This window comes from Salminus brasiliensis, chromosome 23 (genome assembly GCF_030463535.1).
Source record: "Salminus brasiliensis chromosome 23, fSalBra1.hap2, whole genome shotgun sequence".
Lineage (NCBI taxonomy): Eukaryota > Metazoa > Chordata > Actinopteri > Characiformes > Bryconidae > Salminus > Salminus brasiliensis.
Window position 1 is genome coordinate 29,789,136 of NC_132900.1, and position 21,189 is coordinate 29,810,324.

The following is a 21,189-nucleotide window of genomic DNA, read 5'->3' on the forward strand; positions in this document are numbered from 1 at the left end:
TTATATTAAACATCTATGCAAATCTAAGTCATTTCCAAAGATTGTAGATATTTTTACTTATTTGTTCCCCGATCTGTTACAAAAAGAGATCCAAACATGTATAAAAATAAATAAATAAATAAATAATAATAATAATAATAATAAAAAAACAGCCCGCAGTTTGTGCTCTTATACTAGCTTTGTAATGGTGAGCAGTGCTTGGACCCCATGTAATTGCCACTGAGCTGTGGCTAAGCCCTTACACTCAGTCAGTGGGCTTTTCTCAATTTTGAAGAAAGGGTCTGTTAACTGGGTGAAAAATGAGGATAAGCAAAAGAAATTAGTGTAAACTCACCCACCATACCTTCAGAAAAAATAAAAAAGCTCATCAAAAGTTTAGACACCATTAAGCTAATGTAAATATAAAGTAAATAAAAGGTGAAGCTCAAAGGAAAGTAGTTTCTCAGAATTTTATTGCTGAACAGTTTCTTCTGGTCATATATAGTAAAAATGGCTCAGAGTATAGTCAATTTGAGCAACATGGATCAGCAGCTGTCTGTCAGCTTGATTTTACACACTAATGGTAAACAGTGCTTGGACCCCCGATGATTGCCACTACTGTGGCTAAGCAGTCTTACTCAAACAATGGGTTCTACCTCAATTTGGCAGGAAATAATCTGTGGATTGGGTGAATAGTGACTGTAATATGCCCCCCCCCCACCTTGACCACCACCCCCACATTCAGAAAATTAAAAACACGGGGCATGGACACCAATTAAAATGGTGAATTTTGCCCAAAACAGAGCAAATTACAGGTATGTTAAATAAACAAGCCATTGAAAAAAAAAAGATAGGATAGATTCAGCTGACATGTTTTTTTATTGACTTCATTCAGACCAGCTGTTAATTACATCTTAATCTTTGGATTTTCACGCATGTTTACATCACCCCAGTAAAAATCTTTTTCATAGAAATCTGGCCATGTAAAATGGTTATAGCTGTATTCTACAGATACTGTTAATAACGTCATTCCATATTTCCAGCGTAAAAGTTTTAGGAAAAGAAAATTTAAAACCAAAAATGTCGGCTGCATTTAAAAAGAATAACCCATTCAATATATTTAGATATATCTAGAATTCAAAAGAACAAAACCTGCAAAATGTATATAATTTAATAAAAATATAGCACTCTCTTACTCACACATATCTGAAAGCACACATTCACCCTGCGCGCTCTCATTCACATCCAGTCACACCCACACACTCACCCACACACCAACAATGCTATATGTCGACCTCATAAGCAGGCTCCTGATCCTGAAGCCAACAAACGGTCCTTCGATTGCTTCTCCTTTGTAATACTTTGTTTAGAGTAGCTTGCATGTGCCCCATGGGACAGCGTGCAACTTGCACCCAGCCTTGCTCAGAGGAACCAGTGCAGGAGCACACCAGCTGATCTCAGCTAGAAGGTCCATCCAACCCAAACAAAAATCACAGCAAAAAAGAACCACCTTTTGTTCTAGAGTGAGCACTTGAACACTGGCCAGCCTGGAGAGAGGTGCTAGCTCAGCCTGAGTAAGGTGCATGGTTAAAGGTCCAGCTCCTGTTTATGTTTTTTTTGTGTGTGTGTGTTTCCCCTGAGTGTTATGTATCCTCATCATTTGCAATGAGGGGCATTTTGGCCTCCGTGTCCATCACTGGTTGCATCTCCAGCATTTGCCCGTCCTTCAGACCAGCAGCCCCGGGCCGAGCCCGTCGAACCCCTCGCCACAGCCCCCGCCAGTTCACGTGGGCCAGGGTCACCTCCAGGGTGTAGTACAGGGACCAGAAGAGTGCAAAACAGCCCAGGAGCAACAAAGACTGCAGTATGAGACAGAAAGTAGAGAGCTTACATTTACAATGATATTTAAAGCATTCGGCAGAGTGACATGAAGAAGTAGGGTTGTCATGATGCCAATTTTAATATATATATATATATTTTTTATACCATGGAAAGCAAACTGCAGGTCTGCAAGACCAATATCCAGCACAGTTTGGAGATTGTCCTGCTCTTTATGCACCAAAACTAAACCTGGTAATTAACAGAGCTGAATCAGGTGTGTTTGAGTAGGAAGATCAGCCAACTGTGCTGGACTTCAGCCCTCCCAGTCTGGAGATCACCATTCTTGCTCTACACCAAACAATGCAATAGCAAATAATTAAAAAGTCATCATTGATTGGCTGTACACTGATTAAGCCCAGACTTGCACTAACTTGCAGTATCAATGGGGACTAAGCAACAGCCTTATGCAGCGTTCGAGTGATGGGAAACTGGGAAAACCATTGGTTCCACTGGTGAATTGCTCAAACAGCCAATTAAGTGGTATTTACAAGAGGGGATACTCTGGATTCTAGGGGTTTTACAGGAGTTAAGTTCAGTTTCTAGAGTTTACAAGACATACACAACCTTTTATCTCTTTTTAATATATTTTTAATTAGATTTTTATTATTACACTCCAATATTTTGTTGACTAACATCAATTGATTTGATATTACACCCACACCATCCCCACTGTGAAACATGGTGGTGGCAGAATCAGTTCAACTCCTTCAGAGTAGTCATAGGTATCTTTGTGGCTTACATCACAAATGCTGTTTTAATGCTCTTCACATTGTGAAATTTCAGACTCCTCTGGAAGCTTATCAAACTCATCAAACACGAATCATAGATAGAATGAAAAAGGCATACCTTGAGGCTATTGGAGGTAAATGGGCTCACTATCTCTGGAGGAATGTCTAAGCCAGGAGGGCAGGGCAGCGAGAAATTGCTGTGCAGATACTGCCCATTCATAGCCTCTTCCACGAGTCTGTCAATCAACAAACACAACCCAGTCACAGAGAGCTAAAAATAGAGCTGGGGAACACTTGAGAACACCAAAAACGCAGACATTCCTGATTTAACAAGTCTAGATAGAAGGAAAACAGGTCAAACAGCCGCGGTGGTCAAAAACAGTACTGCCCTGAACACTCGGAGCATGCAATCAGAGGCAAACATATTCAATAAGAAGGGTTCAGCTGCAAACTTTCACTGTAGAACAGCATGATGTGGACAAAATAACCTACTGCGAACACATTGCTGCATACACTATATGGACAAAAGTATTGGGACACCTGCTCATTGATTGTTTCTATTGAGTGAAGGGTATTCTACTTTTGTTGGAGTAACTGTCTCTAGTGACCAGGGGGGAAGCTTTCTACTACATTTTGGAGGAGTATTGCTGATCCATGATTCCAGAAAACACATATAGTTCCACTGCTCCACAGCTCAATGCTGGGGGCTTAATACTCCTCTAGCCCATGCCTGGCATTAGGCACGGGACAATAGGCTCATGTTGATCTGCTCTATCGGGGTGTCCACAAACATTTGGACATGTAGTGTATTCATTCAAAGTGGTTCAGCTGCAAATGGTCAGTGCCAAACTGCACGATTTGGACAAAATAAGCAACTGTGAATGCACTGCTACAGGTTGCATTGGTGAACCTGAACCAAAGGCAATTTGGATGAGATCAGCCTTTACTTTGTGTTGGCATACCTGAATACCCTGATTCACTGAAATACCCAAAGAATATCAGTCATTGGTAAAGATGCCCACATCACATCGACATTTAATAAGCGGTCAGAAGCTCATTGGCATATTTAGTGGTTGAGACTGGGCCATTTATAAAGACATTGCCCTAGCTCAGCGGTGATCTGACCGAGCAATGATCATGATTAGTGCTTTGTACCACACCTCTGTCTGTTCAGCACTTCCTGGAAGGATATAGACGAGCCGTACAGAGTGAGCTTCCAATGCTTCAAAGTGCCCAGAGCAAGGGCAGCCTCTCCTGGAAAAGGAACAAACTCTCGTAAACCCAAGGAGCACAGGAAGAAATATTATACTTCATAAAACCCATATGTTTAAAAAAAAAACTTTAAAAAATCTGCTTACTATGGTCAGTGACATTGAGGCTGTACTGGCCCTCGGCTTGCTCTCCCCAGCACCGTACAGTGGAGAAGGTCCAGTCTGTGAAGCCGGAGGAATCTCTGTTTAAGACAACAACAATGGGCCTCATTAATCAAGCAATGTCTTCTAAAAACCCACTTTTAAGTTTTTACATTTTAGATTATGACTATCATCAGTGTTTTCTTATCTGAAGACAAGGGGATCCATCATTATAAGAGCATAAGAGCTCTGAACAATTCTGCTCATTTAAAACACATCATGAATCTGACTTAGACTTTGGCCTCTTTTTCACTGCAGGGCCAAATGGTTACTAAGGCCACGTCGTACCGTTCCACGCCAGTGTGGAGCCGTAAGACCAGCTACGGCTTCTTTTACTATTGGCTGATTTGCTAAATCGCACAGGCCGCATCTCAGTTCTAGGCTACTGTACCTAATATAATGCTAGCTAACTTACTGAAGCCGTAACTCATCTGTTAGCATAAACCGCACTTGTCTCAAATAATAATAAGTGTGTGCCGATTTAGCACTACGCTAACGGATATCTATAGCCGTAGTCCTGGCATGAAAGGTGATGTACAGTCACAGTTCTTAGTGAAGAGCACGACTGATGAGGTTTCGGGTGGGCTTGTGTCTTTTCCAAGAGGGTCCAGCCCAGCTCTTGAAAGTGCACTGCCCTTCAGAGCAGAGCGTCAACCCATCCTAGGTTCATGAACTCCCTATAGGGTGAAAAGGTCACTATTTTGATGGCAGGCATTTACAAAAGCATGAACAGGTGGTGCAATCAGTGCAATCTGCCCATTAACACACTAATCTGGTAGCCCAGGATGTGTGTGGTGTGTGGCGTGGGGGGGTCTGTGTGTGGTGAGAGAGACAAACAGAGACAGAAAGAGGTTCTGCACTCACGTGTCCAGGACCCTCCTGGCCCCAATGAGTGAAGTCATTCCACTTGGGCAGAGCAGCACAATCTCCACGTTGCCACGACGAGGGTGGGTTACTGTCACGGTAACGGAGACATGCTCGAGCGTCTGCAAGCCCGACTGTCGAAGGTCTGCAGCTGTGACTGTGTGTGAGAGACAGACAAATCTACAGAGGCATGCAGAATTTGGGCACTGCAGGTCAAGATATCCATTCATATGAACAGCTGAGTGAGCAGGAGATGAACTGATCTCCAAAAGACTTTGAGGATTTGAGCTCTCAGAGAGCTTTTACCAGAGTCTCAGACCGTGATTAGCTTGTTAGGGGTATGTCTCTACAGGGACTAGACAAGCTGTGTGAGTGTGTGCGTGCATCTGCACATCTGTGTCAGCAATGGAGGCAACTTAAAGTAGCTGAATGCTGCATTCATTAGCAGAGGTGTCCACAAACTTTTGGAAGCATTGTGCATAGTTCAGTTCATCAGCTGGCTAAATCACAGGCCGTTTGGGAACCTCTGCTTTTGCAAAATATCAGTCAGGTCAATATTAGTAACTGAGTCCATGCAGTTTTATTTGTGGATGACTTGCTTCGCTGCTCCAACACAAACTTTACAAGTACGTTTGGGAAAGAAGCGTTGCCAAGCTGATCTGAACCGAGCGGTTCCTGAAGCAGGACAGAGGTTACGGGAACTTGAGAGCAGACTACTTCAAACAAACGTTGTGCAATATGGTCAGAAAACACGGCAGCGTGAGTTCACTGGTCCGGTACAGATAATGACTGGGATATTGTGATGCAAAACTGCAATGCATTAAAAACACATTAGGGTCCTGAGGTCAAACCACAATCATATCAGAATATTAGGGTTGGGAATGAACTTGGGAACTCACAGATGCCAGGGTTTGCTGCACGTGTAAATAAGCGAGCACACCAGTCAGTTGTAGCAGAGTGCAAAACCATCGCAAGGAAGTGGTTTAACTGATTAACCTAAAGGGCATCCCACGGGCCATTGATGCAAGAGTCTTCGCTTCCCCTTGGCGAGTGGTACAGAGCAATCAGTGCTCCACTGTGGAGCAGCAAACCTCTATAACGAACACCTTCCATCACCCTAATACAGTCCATGCAACATTGTCTCGCTAGCGGCAAACCCGAGCCAAGGGTGGCTATTCCCACTGTAAGGTAGGTGGTCATAATACTAAAGGACCTGATGACCCACATACACAGCCAGTGCCAGGCTACTGCAGTAGAAAGCAAGGTTGTCTCCTTTCGGAGTCCCTGCTGCGGTGTCCGGCGCGCTGTAATTCCCTGGCATTTCCTCAAACACTGTTTGCTAATGTGCTCCCACACGCCATAACCATATAGGGAAGTAGTCTTCCCTAAGGAGAGACAAAGACAAAGAGACCTTTACAGAGTACATATTTTTTATACTTCATCTTTCATAATTCATACTTCCCTTGTATAAACTTTCAGATTACATGATAGATTTTATAATAACAGTCAGTGCATACATACTCTACATGTCCAAATGTTTGTAGACGCCGCTTCTAGTGAACGCATTCAGCCACTTTAAGTTGCAACCCATTGACATCTAGACCGCATGTCTAGACCCTGTAAGAGAAGTACTGCCAGTAGAATAGGACTCTCTCAAGCAGATAAATATGAACCTATTGGCACCATGCTGCCTAATGCCAAGGTGTGGGCCAATGTTGGTTCCAGCGAAGAGGAGTTGAGGTGAGGTGTGCATCTTCGGTATAAGACGATCTGCAATTTCTTACTGCTATTAGTATTTGTATGAATTATTGTTATTAATTATAATAAAAAGCCAGGTCCCTAATGCCTGGCTATAACTGTGTCTACAAGACAACAACAATCTCATGGCGAGGGGCAAAATATAACAACAGTGCTCAAACCAAGCCAGGCATAAACAAGTGATGAGCATCTGACGGATTCTAAAACCCTTGAGGAGTATTGTGTTGCAGTTAACTGCATACTGTAAACCCCCCGTGGCTCATTCGTGTGTCTCACACACACACACACACACACACACACACACACACACACACACACACACTTTTCAGCTGCTAAGGGAAAGAGACCTTAAACATTTCTGGCTGCTTTTCAATCTTTTTTTTTTTCCCCCTAAAATGTTACTCAACACTGTTGACATTTCTGAATGCTTGTTCATTTAAACTGCTGCTCCGTTTCTTCTCAAACAAGAGTCTCCAGAAGAACACACTCACCCATTGGCATTCCTACATTTCTACTGAACTTGGTGCACACACTACTGACTAGTTCCTAACTCTTCTAATAATCCTGTGCACTGTTCTGACTATATGATGGCCTTATGGACCAGTTCTGACCTTTCTGATGAGCTTATGTACCAGTTCTGACCTTTCTGATGAGCTTATGTACCAGTTCTGACTATTCTGGCAACCCTATAGAGCAGTTTTGACCTTACTGGTGAGCTTATGTACCAGTTCTGACCTTTCTGATGAGCTTATGTACCAGTTCTGACTATTCTGGCAGTCCTATAGAGCAGTTCTGACCTTACTGGTGAGCTTATGTACCAGTTCTGACTCGTCTTATGATCCTATGTACCAGGTCTGACCTTTTTTTAGCGACTCTATGCATGAGTTTTGACTTTTCTGGTGACGCTATGTACAAGTTTTGACTTTTCTGATGACGCTATGTACCAGTTTTGACTTTTCTGATGACCCCACTCGCCAGTTCTGACTTCTCTGATGAGCGTATGTACAAGTTCTGATTATGCTGGTGATCCTATGGACCAGGTCTGACCCTTTTTGGTGGGCTTATGTACCAGTTCCATACCTTTCTGAAGACCCTTTGCACCAGGTCTGACTTCTCTGACAACCCTATACAGCAGTTCTAACTTTCCTGATGCACCAATTAGGACATTTCTGTTGACCCTATGGACCGGTTCTGACTTGTCTGATGAGCGTATGTACTAGTTCTGATTATTCTGGTGATCCTATGGACCAGTCTTTACCTTTTTGGTAAGCTTATGTACCAGTTCTGACTTTCCTAATGACTCTATGCATCAGTTCTGACTTTCCTGAAGACCCTTTGCACCAGGTCTGACTTTTCTGACAACCCTCAGTTTTGACTTTCCTGATGACCCTATGCACTGGTTCAGAGTATTCTGGTGATCCTATGGACCAGTCTTTACCTTTTCTGATGACCCTATGTACCAGTTCTGATTTCCCTGATGACCCTATGCACCAGTTCTGACTTTCCTGGTTACCCTACGTACCAGTTCTGATCTTTCTGATGAGCTTATGTACCAGTTCTGACTTTCCTGGTTACCCTACGTACCAGTTCTGTACATCCCTGAAGACCCTTTGCACCAGGTCTGACTTCTCTGACAACCCTATGCACTGGTTCATACTTTTCTAATCAGCCTATTCACCAGTTCTGACTTTCCTGATGACCCGATGTATCAGTTCTGACTAGTCTGATGAGCTCCTCCCTCTGGGCCCTTGTTCCTCCAAGGAGTTCCTCCTCCCTCTCTTGACCTCTGGTTTGACTCACTGGGGGTTTTGGACCAACACCTCTCTGAACCTGCTTTGTGCAAAATTCATTAGAGCAAAATTCCACAACACACCAAAAGCACATTCTACATTCAGTAATCCCCTATCAGCTGTGCTGTCAGATAGAAAGCCAACATGACATGCTATGTACCGAAATCCAGAGCACACAAAGAGGAAACGTGGGTCTGTGTTTCCTCACAGAAACGGACACAGACAGGGCTGGGCTAGTGACTAATAGAGAAATACGGGAGAGACCAACAAGCCTTCCTGTCTGCACACAGCACAGCAGAACAGGACTCACTACCACTCTTTCCACAGCTACTAATTATCCAGCAAACACGGCCCAAGACGGAGACAATCCACTGATGTCTTATTTAGAAGGAGGCCAGCATGAAAGAGGGTGGAAACCGAGGGAGAAGTCAGGGGAAATTTAGCTACGCTGTCATCCCTCACTTGACTGCAGAGCTGTTCTGTGATAGCAGTGGTTAACGACAAGGGGGAAATGAACAAATGGAGAGAAACAGATAGAGAGGAAAAGGGAGGGAAGAGATGTCTTAGTTTCTCTGTGCATTCAGTGACACAGACGTAGCAAAACATTGCCTAATAAGGGCAGATTGCTGATTGCCAGTTGGCGAGGCTCTACCAAACTCTCTCTCCCCCCCCTCGCTCTTTCTCTCTCCTACTCTTTCCAATCTCAAACAAACACATGCACTGCAAGCGGCCTCCTCGCTAACAAGTAGCAGGTTCTGGATGACAAAAACAGATCAAATAAAATTTGAGCTAAAGGTCAGAAAAGACTACAGTCGCCCAACATTAAAAAAGAGCTGCGAGTGGCAATCCCGGGGTCCAAGCACTCTGCTTGAATGGTTAGAACTAAGTGGAAATTCCCCTGGTCTCTGGCACAGCCGAAACAGAGGCTGCTTTTAATTTACAGGCTGAAGAATCAAACTGGTTGGGAAACAAAAAAAAAAGACTTTGGTACACATGACTACTCTGCTTCAGTACAAGGCACAACCCCTTGTTCTGGGCAAAAGAAAAAAGTAGTCAGCGAGTTTCGTCGAGTTACGCAGTCGACGCAGACATTTACATTTCATTTACTATTTGCTATTTACTCAAGAATAACCTCAGCTAGTTTGAATAAACAAAAAATGCAAAGATCCCTCTAAGCTTAGAAACTACTAAACACAAGTCCATATTGAGACCATAATACTCTACTCTTTGCCCAAGTACTCTCGGAAGAGGAGGGTCTTCAGTCTGGGTTTGAAGACAGCGAGCGTTGGACTCCATTTCAACCGTTTGGACACCCAGAGTAGGTTCTTTTTCCCCCACTTCTGTGCAGGACAGAAAAGAGCCTGGACGCTCGTCTTCCATTAATCTTAAGGAATGGCGGGTCAAGCCGAGCCATACTCAAAGCTCAATGGGCTTGTGGTGTAGATTGGCTTTTGACCATCGGCATCAAGAACGGAAGGGCTGGCTGGTCCATTCTTAAGTTTGTAGGCCAGAGTCAGGGTTCTGAATCTGATGCGGGCAGAAGCTACAGGAAGCCAGTGAAGAGAGAATGCAGCAGTGGAGTGACATGGCTGAACTTAGACATGGCGTAGAGCGACAGAGAAAGAAGCAGAAGGACAATTTTTGCTGTATTTCTTTAGAGTAAGGCTAGGGTAGGCTGGTCAGTGGTTTGGGGTTTTGTGCCTTCCATTTATTGCTAAATGCTTGGACCGGTGAGGTCACCATGTGTTAGATGTGCCCAGTAAACAGCCTAATGATGAAAGGAAAGATTTTTTTTTAAATAACCAAAACCAAAGAATTCATGTAACTATGAAACACTTTTAAACCCATACACTCATACCATTCCAGGTGAGCGTGAGTTTGTTCGGATAGGCTGGGATTGTCTCCTCTTCTTTTAAAAGCGGACTCTGGTAGGACACCAAGAAAGGCACGGACTCCCAAACCTGCCCCACACAAATGACAGAGGACAAAAGGTCACATCCAAGTCATGAGTAAAGGAAAATACTTACTGGTTTTACATATCAGGACATAACATAAAAATAAATAAATAAATAAAATCTTAAAGTGTCTTATTATAAATTAGGTAAAAGCAACCGCAGATGAACAACACCACACAACAGATTCCACTGTGTCATCGTTTACAGGAACAGAAATCAACCCAAAAATGGAGAAGCCATGTGTGAAAAAGTACACTCCATGAATCGACAGCTTGTAGAACCACCATCAGCAGAGATAACCTGAAGTTATGGTTTGATTGTAGTCTCAATTGGGTTGAGGTCTGGGGTTTGACTTGTCCACTACAACACCTTGATTTTTTTTCCTTTTCAGTCATTCTGTTGTAGAGCTTCTGGTGTGCTTGGGATAATTGTCCTGTTGCATGGCCCATTCTCAGCCAAGCTTTAGCTGTGGGATAGATGGCCTCACATTTGACTCCAAAATACTTTGGTATACAAAGGAGTCTACACATGGACAACTCACTGACTGCACTACCACCACCGTGCTTGACAGCTTGCAGGAGATGTTTGTGTTTTTCGCCAAACGTGGCACAGTGCCATATGGCCTAACATCTTCACTTTCATCTCGTCTGTCCCAAGAACATGCTTCCAGAAGTTCTGTGGTTTGTTCAGATGCAACTTTGCAAAATTAGGCCATGCTGCCATGCTTTTTTTTTTTTTTAAAGAAAGTTACAGCTTTCCTCATTGGTCAGATTTCTAAGATGTTCTGATATGCAAAACCATAGAATTCATAGAGGGTATACTTTGTGTTTCACATGACTGTACATATTTGAATGTGAGAGCACAGAGGGAGGGCATGCTAACAGATGTACCTTGGCGGCATTGACCAGTCTCCAGGCGTTAAGCAGGCCGAAGCCATGTTTGTGGCTGTGGTGGAATCCAGCTCCGTTGGTTTCCCAATCTGCCTCTGTGTCGTACTTCAAGCAGAAACACATACACTAATATTATATACACCTGTGTGTGTGTGTGTGTGTGCACATACAATTAAAAGCTCCTGGGCAGAAAGTGTTTATTTACTAAAGAAAACACTAACATTACAATAAACACAAATAACATTAAAGCAGCAATATGCGAGAATTTGCAATTTTTTAGTCCTGGGCTTCAAAATGATTGTGACTGTAATAAGGAGAATTTTGTCTCCATCGTTGCTACGCTGGGCTCGGCAAGCTGCTAACTGCACTATGTAGGTCTACACACACCAGAAATGTGCGCCTATTTGTGTAAAATCCTGTAGCACGCCTCAGTCCACATGCTTCTTTTACTTTTAGTGATGCTTCCATAGCTCTCGGATTGTCCAAAAATGCATGTGTAAATGCTATCCTTCATTAGTGGTGGCTCAAAGCCTGAATTCCATTTCCCGAATGTAGGGGGAGCCCCAAAGCAAGTACCAATTCTCCATAATGCCACTTTACATTTTCTATTAGTCTGCCTTGATATCTGTGCGTGTGTGATACAGAAAAGGCCGTACCTGTGTAGCTGTGTATGTGATGATATGCTGAACGTCGCGCCAACTCAGACAAGGCCGCACTTGCAGCATCAGAGCCACCATGCCAGCTGCCAAAGGAGCTGCCGCCGAAGTGCCCGTGTGTCCGTCAGTACAGCCTGTCCCCTGCTGCAGCGACCAGTCTGATGTGACCTACAAATGCACACAAACCATCCTCTCTTCAGACACAGCGATCTACTAGGGTAAACATGGTCATTCTCCTAAAACCTTAAATTGTAAGCTGCTGGATTTTAATGCCACCGTGGGAACTGTAGTCTTGTTTGCCCCCACCCTGACCACACGTCCGCCCCTTCCTCCTCCTTCTCCCTCTAGTCTCTCTCCCTTTTCATTTCATTGCAATTCTGATTTAAACATCTGGTGGATTGGATGAGGACATGCTTACGTTTACACTTTACTGCTTAACTAACACTACAGGCTGTATTAACTACCTTCAGGGGGCGCTATACTGCAGCATACAGGATGGTGCACAACTTTCTGTCCAAATGAAATGAAAAGAAACCTTCTGTTTTTGGAATAAAAGCAAAAACATGACGACCAAACACGACGAACAAGCAGCTGCAACTGCGATTACGGTAAATACAAACAAAAGAACCTAAAAAACAACGCAAAGGAAGCAAAGCTGTGATGAGTTACAGCGCTAAACACAGGTTTTTGGTCAGCGAGACTGCTGGGAGGTTATGCAAACAAACAAAGGAGCCTGGCACACAAGGAACGTCTAAACAACTGTCCAGAACCAGAGGTACTGTGTTTGTGTGCGCGAGCCAAAGCGGTGTGGCCGAGCTCACAGAGGAGCCTGCAGGAGCTTTCCTCCAGCTGAACACATGCACACACTGAGAAGACGGAGTGTGTGAGAGCCGAGCATTAATAGCTTCCAGCTATTTCCACCTTAGCAGCAGCTACTGGGGCAGCTCCACCAGAGGCAGCTAATGTGAAGCCTCGGAGTTATGGGCTGCTGTCCAAATCGGAGTAAGTGACCTAAACCCAACACTACTCCAAAGCAACGAAGGGTAAAAGGAATGGTGTGGGGTGATGTATCGTTTACACTGGTATACTGGGATACTGACATACTGTCACAAACTATATGTCCAAATGTTTGCGGACACCCCTTTTAACGAATGCCTTCCATCTACCTAGAGTTGTACGCAATATCCCAGATGCTTCGGAGTGCACAGACGATGTCCAGACGGGAGCATTGCTGCAGGCTCGTATGCAGCTTTCTAATCGGAGGCCCGGTTTCCGTGTAGCAACCGATTTTTGCTGGATTTTCCCCATAGGAATGAATGGGGTGCAAAAGTTTTGGCACCCTTCGACCGATCTAAACTAGTAAGACCCAATCAACCACATATGATTCCATAGCAACCACTTGGTAATGCCTAAGCAACCACCAGAGACACCTTAGCAACCATTTGCGATGCCCTAGCAACAGCATAGCAGCCACTATGTAACCTCATTGCAACCACCTGAAATAACACAGCCATCATCCTGCCACACTAAGGCACCCATCTGGCCTTCACTTAGCAATTGCATAGAAACCACATGGGATACCATAGCAACCACCTAGCAACACCATAGCAACCACTTAACAACAGCATAGCAAATATCTGGGAAATCAAAGCAACCACCTAACACCACCATACTAGCCACCTAGCTACCTTTTAGCAACACCAGGGATACAATCGCAGCCACCTAACAACACCGTAGCAACCAGCTTCCAACCTTATAACAACACCATAGCAACTGCCAGGGATACCATGGCAACCATTTAGTGACCCCGTTGCAACCACCTCAAATGCCATAGCAATCACCCTGCCACACTGTGGCACCCATCTGGCCTTCACTTAGCAATTTCATTGAAACCACATGGGATACCATAGCAATCACCTAGCAACAAAGCATATTAAACACTTAGCAACAGCCTACTAACTCCCTGGAAGTGGAATCCACCACTATTCTGTGTTTTCTTCGGGAAATGGACTTTTCTAGTCATCATTTTACGTTCTACACATTTTTCTACAGTTTTGAATTTGTAAGAAAAACGAGGGGAGAGAAAATTAACGAATGCTCCTTAACCTCCGCAAGATTTGCTTGTAACTTAGATCAGGGATCCGCTGATGGAGGTAATAAAGCAGATATTTTAACAGATAACTTACAGCAAGAAACCGGCAACAGATTAACCTGCATCTAGTTCTGAAACAGCAAGTCCCGAAAAAACGACTTCGCTTTCTGAAAGAGAGACACATGCAGCCAAGCTGCCTCGTAATATAAATCTCATTATTGAAGATTAGTAGCAGGCCGAGACCAGCCCCGAATACCATTTTTCAGTCTGGCTGAGGTTTTGGACAGTTGCAGTGGCTTGAACACTTTTGAGGTCGGGGTTTCAGAGCTGCCAAACCATGTCACCAAGGACACAAGAGTAAACAATGGCAAACAGAGCCTTACATTACAAGCTTTTCGAGCAGGCCTTTTCCTAATGTTCTCCCCACAGCTATTCGGCTGGCCCTGTAGAAGTGTGTGGGTGCATGTGTGTGTGTGTTATAACGATCACAATGATCTATCCTGAACACATGAACTTTTCCAGGCTAGCAGACATGCATGATCCATCAGCACTACTGTAAGCTATGCTGTACAGTCTACACCACGGGAGCACAGAGGCCCTTGAGTAAATATGAGCCCTGTCATACAAACTCATACCAAGCGTCAAAACTATAATGGTATATGTGAGCCGTGTCTTAGCTTGGATATTGTCAGAGGAGGCCCAGCATACACTGCCGCCGTGGTGCTGGCGTGGAGGAAAGAATCCTCAGAGTGTGGGATTTCCTGCTTGCCTTTCAGCACAACCACACACACATTCCCAGGCGAAGCTGCTGAAGCTAAAAGCTTGCCTATGGACTTGATTATGGCGTCAAAATGACAAGCTACCAGCCTTCTCACTTAAGCTAAGCGGCATAGCATCTGGTTTGTTGATGCATAGGCCTTATAGTACTACCAAAGCAAGGTAGAACTAAGAGTGCGTTACTTTACATTTCAGGCCGTCTAATTCTGCACCAGATTGATGCCACTGGAAAAACCTGAGCGCTGCTACTTTGACAGGGCAGAACGAGAAAATTGCTCCAAGAAGAAGCCCAACTACCCTCCTAAATAACAAACGTGTATACCCGTCAAGTCTCACGGTTTACTTAAGACCTGCAAGAGACTCACAGGTTTCTCACAGCAGTGAACGTAAATCTCATGAGGGTTTTTTTTCCCCATACAAGAATTTTACTGCTTAGAAACCAAGCTTACGCTGTTAGCCAACACTGTCCAATCAGGCTAAAGGAGCCCTACAATGGCCTTGAAAAGTTCAGTACATGGAAGTAGCAAACCGTGAAACTCAAACACTGTTGTGTCTTCACTGAAAAAGAGTCAATTGAAAGTCTGGACACCCTCAAAATGTACATAAACCTCGCCCACCAGTGAGAGCAGTAGCAAGGGATATCGAAAGCTCTGACACAGTAAAAACGCTTTGAGAGAATATGAAAGCTGGAGGTATCTGCACTAGGCTAAAAGCTAACCCTATCAGACCTTTGGAGGGACCCGTCAGAGAAGGACTTTCACGGGTATCTGCGCTAGGCTTAAAGCTAACCCTATTCAACCTGGCGAGGGACTGCTCAGAAAAGGGACACTGTGGATATTCATGCTAGGCTAAAAACTAACCCTACCCGACCTGGGGAAAGATCGCTTACAAAAGGGCCACTGCAGGTATTTGTGCTAAGGTTAAAAAGGTTAAAAGCTAACAATATCGGACCTGGGGAGGCTTAAACCTAACCCAATCCTACCTGAAAAGGAAATCCCTCTGAAAAATGGCTGTCACAGGTACCCGTGCTAGGCTAAAAGCTAACATTAGCCAACCTGGGGAAAGCATAGCTCAGGGAAAGGCTGCTACTGGTCTCTGTGCTAGGCTAAAAGCTATCCCTATCCTACCTGGAAAGGGACCGCTCAAAGAAGGGCTACTACAAGTATTTGTGCTAGGCTTAAATCTAACCCTAACCGACCTGGGAACGAAACCGCTCATGGGTGGCTGCTGGTATCCGTGCTAGGCTAAAAGCTAACCCCTGCATGCTGGCTTTAGTCCACCGCTATAGTAAGGAACTCATTCATGAGATACTGCTTTAAGTCTGACCAGGGGCAGTGGTGGCTCAGCGGTTAGAGCTCAGGGCTGTTGATGACAGGGCTGTGGGTTCGATAACCGGGCTTGGCAAGCTGCCACTGTTGGGCCCTCTCTGCACCTTGGGCTCGAGTTGGCTGCCCACCCCTCTGGGTGTGTGTGTGCTCACTGCCCTTAGTTCACTAGTGTGTGTGTGTTCACTACCACAGATGGGACACATTTCGCTGTATTTAGTGCTGTGACAAACACGTGCACCTTTTTCAGGGGAAATGTAGCAAAAAAAACAATCCAAAAAAGTTAGCCCCGGGGGGTTCTTGTGAAAGCGATGCGTGTTAACAGGATGTAGCTGCTTACAATGCTGCGCAGTTGTCTTCCTCCACTGCTGAAAGTGACAGCCAACATGGAGGCACACTCTTCTGCATAGAATGGTTTTCTCCCCTTCTCATCTACTGCTCCTAAAACACAGAAACAGCACAACTTAGAGTACTACTCTGCAGTCACATCACTTAGTGTTTGTGCATTAGCTTTAGCTTTCTTCTGGGTTTTGAATGCACCATTCAGAGCTGGTTTAGAACCAAAGAAAGGAGCCTGGTTCTCTCGCTGGTAGAACAGAGCATTTTCACCATAGTTTTGCTTCTAAACAGAGTAAAGTTGGGATGGGAGGAACGTTAGGTCTTCCCAAATGGAGGTAATGGAATACAATATCTCTGTCGTTGCTCAACTACAACCAAACTGGGTGGTTTTGGCAGCCCAGACAAAAACGTCAGAAAACAGACCAACATTTTCTGAAAGAGTGAAGAGTTTAGATCCTCCTCTTCTGACAGATTAACTGACACACACTTTACCTGCTGCTCTGGAAGACGTCTGCTGTTGCTGCTGTGTCTCTGAGCCAACGCCAAGCTGATGTTTTCCTCTTCCCTGAACTTTCCGTTCCACCTTAAATAATGCAGCAGTTCTGCTCTGCTGCTGAGATGTAGTCACTGTAACTGCAGCACTATTTAAGGTGGAATGGAATTAAGGTTAGCATTAAAGCCAACTTTAGCTTTTCTTTTAGCTGCTAACTGGTAACGTCGCCTCACTTATCGGTTCAAATAAAGCTCTGTTTTGTTTTGCTCACCGAAATAATGTCACCGACGAACTCTGTCTAGGGTAGTTTTCAAAAACGGTGCCTAGAGTACACCAGAAAAGTGGTTTGGAGCCTTAAAAGCTGACACCTGATCTATTAAAAACACCTAGATCTGCCCCCCAACCCGAGTCACCGGATGGGATCGGTACATCACAGCTTTTTACACAATATGTAGCCACTGCAACTTTTCAGTCTGGCTAAAGCCCGAAGCCCTTAAAGAGTATGGGTGCACATACCGATAGTGACTGTGTAGATGGAGTTAGCGTAGCCGTCGTAGTTGCAGTTGTCATTGTACTGTCCTCCATTGCCACTAGCAACAACAAATATGCTTCCAAAGCCTTTCCTGCCTGCGATAACCCCATGTTGTAGAGCTGCCTGTGAAGAGAGGACAGAGGACAGATATGTTAAACTAGAGACGGAGCATAATATCGGCTGGTCGATATGGACGACTCGCTGTGGCTCGGGATTTGAACTCAGTGGAGCTTCGGCCGTGAAAATGACATCGAATATACATACAATATACATACAATATACATTTGTGGACGTTATCTAAAATCAACACATGGTCAAAAGTGTAGGTACAGGTCAGAAGCATGCCAATAACCCACTAAGATGATTAGGTCAGTAATGGCAAACATTCCAAAAGGCCAAGGCCTCTTAACCTCCAGTCAGTGATCATGATTGACTACAGTTGGTAGCTTCTCTGTGCCCTCATGAAGAGGAGCTCCAGGGAGCTCAGTGCAGATCTGAGAGGAATGACTGTAGATCCAGGAATCTACGATCTAGTCTGGAATAACTCCTGGATTGATTTCTAAACTATAGATTCCAAGATCATCCATTCAAGCACATATCAAATTACTGGGGAGTGAGGCCACTTTATCAGGGCATGAAAGAAGTCAACCTGCCACCCTCAGCTGAGAGGAAATTAGTTTACATCGAAGAACTAGAACTAGAAGCTGCTGGAACACCAGTATCACTGGCCATAGTCAAGCGAGCTTCACACTGCCATAGGGCTGAGAGAGGTTCCCTGCTCCTAAATCAACACCACGCAACGCCACAATGATCATAAAGACACTATTTGTCCAAATGTTTGCGGACACCCCTTCTAATGAGTGCATTAAGCTACTTTAAGTTGCACCCATTGCTGACAGAGATGTGGAAATGCACACACACACAGCTTGTCTAGTCCCTGTAGAGAAGTACTGCCAATAGAATAGGACTCTCTAGTTTAACATATCTCTCTGGAGCAGATAAACATGACCTTATGGGCACCATGCTGCCTGCTGCCAGGCGTGGGCTAGAAGGGTATAAAGTCCCCCAGTAGCATTGAGCTGTGGAGCAGTGGAATAGTGATGGCCTCTGGAATGATGGATGGTGCTCCATCCAATACTTTTGGGATGAGTGGTGATCATCATCCAACATCTTAACCTCACTAATGCTCCTGCCGCTGAGCGCAATCAAATTCTCAAGGCAATGCTCCAACACAAGCTTTGTAAGAAGCTTGATTTCAGAAGAAACGCTGAATGAGCAGGTGTCTCGATACTTCTGTCAATACAGTGCATGTGTGGTTATGGAAACCATGGAGGTCAGATATGGCAATGTCTACTTCCCCGCTCCACTCCAGCTTCTAATTAAAAACAGAGAGGAAGTCTCAGCACTGTTCAGATTGTTTAATAAACATGCCTTTTTTTAAGCAAAGTGAACAGAACATGCTTTTAAGCAAGTCTCAAAGAATGGTGTGTGCTGTGCCAGCCATCTAAGACGCCCATGAATCATCCTGAACATCAGCTAATGTTCCTCCTCAAGCATCTCCCCCATAATATTAAAGATGCATTCCTTAATGGTTTCCTGATTTTCCTCCTCCTTGGAATGCGTCCTGTGCTAATGGTTATGAAGGGGGTGCAGTTTTAGAACTGAGCACTTCTGGCAGTGATTTTCCTTCGTTCCTTTTGTTGGAGAATTAGCATTCGTCTTTAAGGCAAGATGCCGATCTGTTTTTCAGACTTGCTATAGAAGAGAGAAGGTCTGAACTTTTCAGATCTTTCAACTCTCCGATCCTGCTCCATGAAACACGTTCTCGCCCTAAATCTTCAGGTGGATTCACCCTGCTCGCTTCCCAATTAATATCTAACTCCTCCTTCACTATGTGTCCAAATGTTTGTGGACACCCATTCTAGCAGATGCGTTGAGCCACTTAAAGTTGCACCCGTTGCTTGTCTCACAGCTTGTCTAGCCCTGGTAACGGTACCTGGTAGTACTGTCAGCAGAACAGGACTCAACATGAACGTATCGGCACCATGCTGCCTAATGCCAGGTGTGGGCTAGAGGGGTATAAAGCCCCCAGCATTGAGCTGTGGAGCAGTGGAACTGTGTTCTCTGGAATAGTGATGGTGGTGGAGCTCCATCCAATACTTTTGGGATGAGTTGGGGAGGTGGATCATCATCCAGCATTCTGAATGCAATCAAACCCTCACAGCAATACTCCTCCAAAACACCTCCAGTAGATTTAACACCCCTGATTACAGATGAAACAATGAATGAGCAGGTGTCCCAGTACTTTTGTCCATGCAATGTATCTCACAAAATGCTCCAACTAATGTTTTTAATAGCTTTAATTTCAGAAGCAGAAACACTAAATGAGCAGGTGTCTCAATACTTTTGTCAACGCAGTTTTGGTTTTCTAGGAGAAAAGGAGACTCTAGAGGGGTATAAAGCCCCTCAGCACTAGGCTGTGCAGCAGTGGAACTGTGTTCTCTGCAAAAATGGTAATGAGGGTGGTGCTCCATCCAATACTTTTGGAATGATGTGGGGAGGTGGTGATCATCATCCAGCATTCAGAATGCAATCAAACCCTCACAGCAATACTCCTCCAAAGCTCCTTCGCCTACACCCCTGATTACAGAAGAAACAATCAATGAGCAGGTGTCCCAGTACTTTTGTCCATGCAGCATATCAGTACAATCCAAAACCCTGCAGCTTCGTAAATAACATCTCTGAGAGTGCTTGAGGGATTGAGTTTATTGGGCCACTGAGAGAGACTGAAATAACTGCAACTGAACTTCAGTGAAGTTTCCAAAGTGCATGCCAGGCCTACAGAAGGACGCGGCGGGAACACACAAGCACAGCGGAGTGAATAGCATCTCTTAAGTGCTAATGTCAATGTACTAGCCTAGTCTTTAACCGGGGGGTGGTCTTCTTGTGGTGTCTCAACTACCACAAACACTATTTGCTAATGGCTACATTGAGACAGCAGCTCGTAAAGCTCAGATAAAAGTTCCTGCAGGTGTGTTTTTAGGTTCTGGTTCTTGTGTTTAGTCCCTCATCTTGGTGGAGCGAAGACAGTCCTGGTCGGAATTAGAAAGAAAAAGGTTTAGATTTCGTTTATTTACACAAAGGAAAGATATGAGGCGAGACGGAAGTGTGGGTAAATAGATCTGATCTGGCTGCACGCCTAAACACAGGCACTCTCTAGACTCTACTACTTAAAGGCTGGTGAAAAAAATATGGTAAGAATACCATACTTACCATAATAAGTAATAATAAATACCATACAAAAATATGATTCTTAAATTCTTAAATATGGTGAAAACACTCCTCACACACTGCTGAAAAGCCCGTCCTCACACTCTCTGAGGACGTGTCTGGGCGTGGCCTTCACAATCTCATGACCTTGCGTGACTGACAGCCCTCTATCACTGGCTAACAGTGTTTGTGTAATTGTATGTACATTACCACGGCAACGTACACAGTCTGAGGTTCCGATATCCGGAACCTGGATCTGGAATCTGGAGTTATCAGTCCATATATAGGAAAAAGCTTGAGCCACGACCTTGTTAGCAAGGCTAACAAGGCTCCGCCCTCTCTTCGAGTCGGAGCAAGCTGCTGAGCTAAAGCTAAACCTGGTGAGCTAAGGCTAAAGCCGCCCCGCCGTCCCTCATATCCGGCCTCTTTGCATCCCCTCCTTGCTTCT

General features: G+C 44.5%; 1 protein-coding gene across 2 annotated transcripts in view; it reads right to left on the reverse strand.

Moving 5' to 3' along the window:
• Positions 1-435: 435 nt before the first annotated feature.
• pcsk7 (proprotein convertase subtilisin/kexin type 7) overlaps positions 436-21,189 on the reverse strand; it is a 28,492-nt gene continuing 7,738 nt past the window's right edge. Inside the window, exons 7-16 of one of the 2 annotated variants that reach the window (XM_072669224.1) lie at positions 17,456-17,594; positions 16,448-16,548; positions 11,914-12,081; positions 11,258-11,362; positions 10,271-10,373; positions 4,865-5,021; positions 3,947-4,041; positions 3,749-3,842; positions 2,707-2,824; positions 436-1,838 (exon numbers count right to left, since the gene is read on the reverse strand). In XM_072669224.1, coding sequence (XP_072525325.1) covers positions 1,623-1,838; positions 2,707-2,824; positions 3,749-3,842; positions 3,947-4,041; positions 4,865-5,021; positions 10,271-10,373; positions 11,258-11,362; positions 11,914-12,081; positions 16,448-16,548; positions 17,456-17,594 — 1,296 coding nt within the window. In that variant the 3' untranslated portion in view covers positions 436-1,622. The remainder of the gene's footprint in view (positions 1,839-2,706; positions 2,825-3,748; positions 3,843-3,946; positions 4,042-4,864; positions 5,022-10,270; positions 10,374-11,257; positions 11,363-11,913; positions 12,082-16,447; positions 16,549-17,455; positions 17,595-21,189) is intronic. The other variant, XM_072669226.1, reaches the window with a different exon arrangement.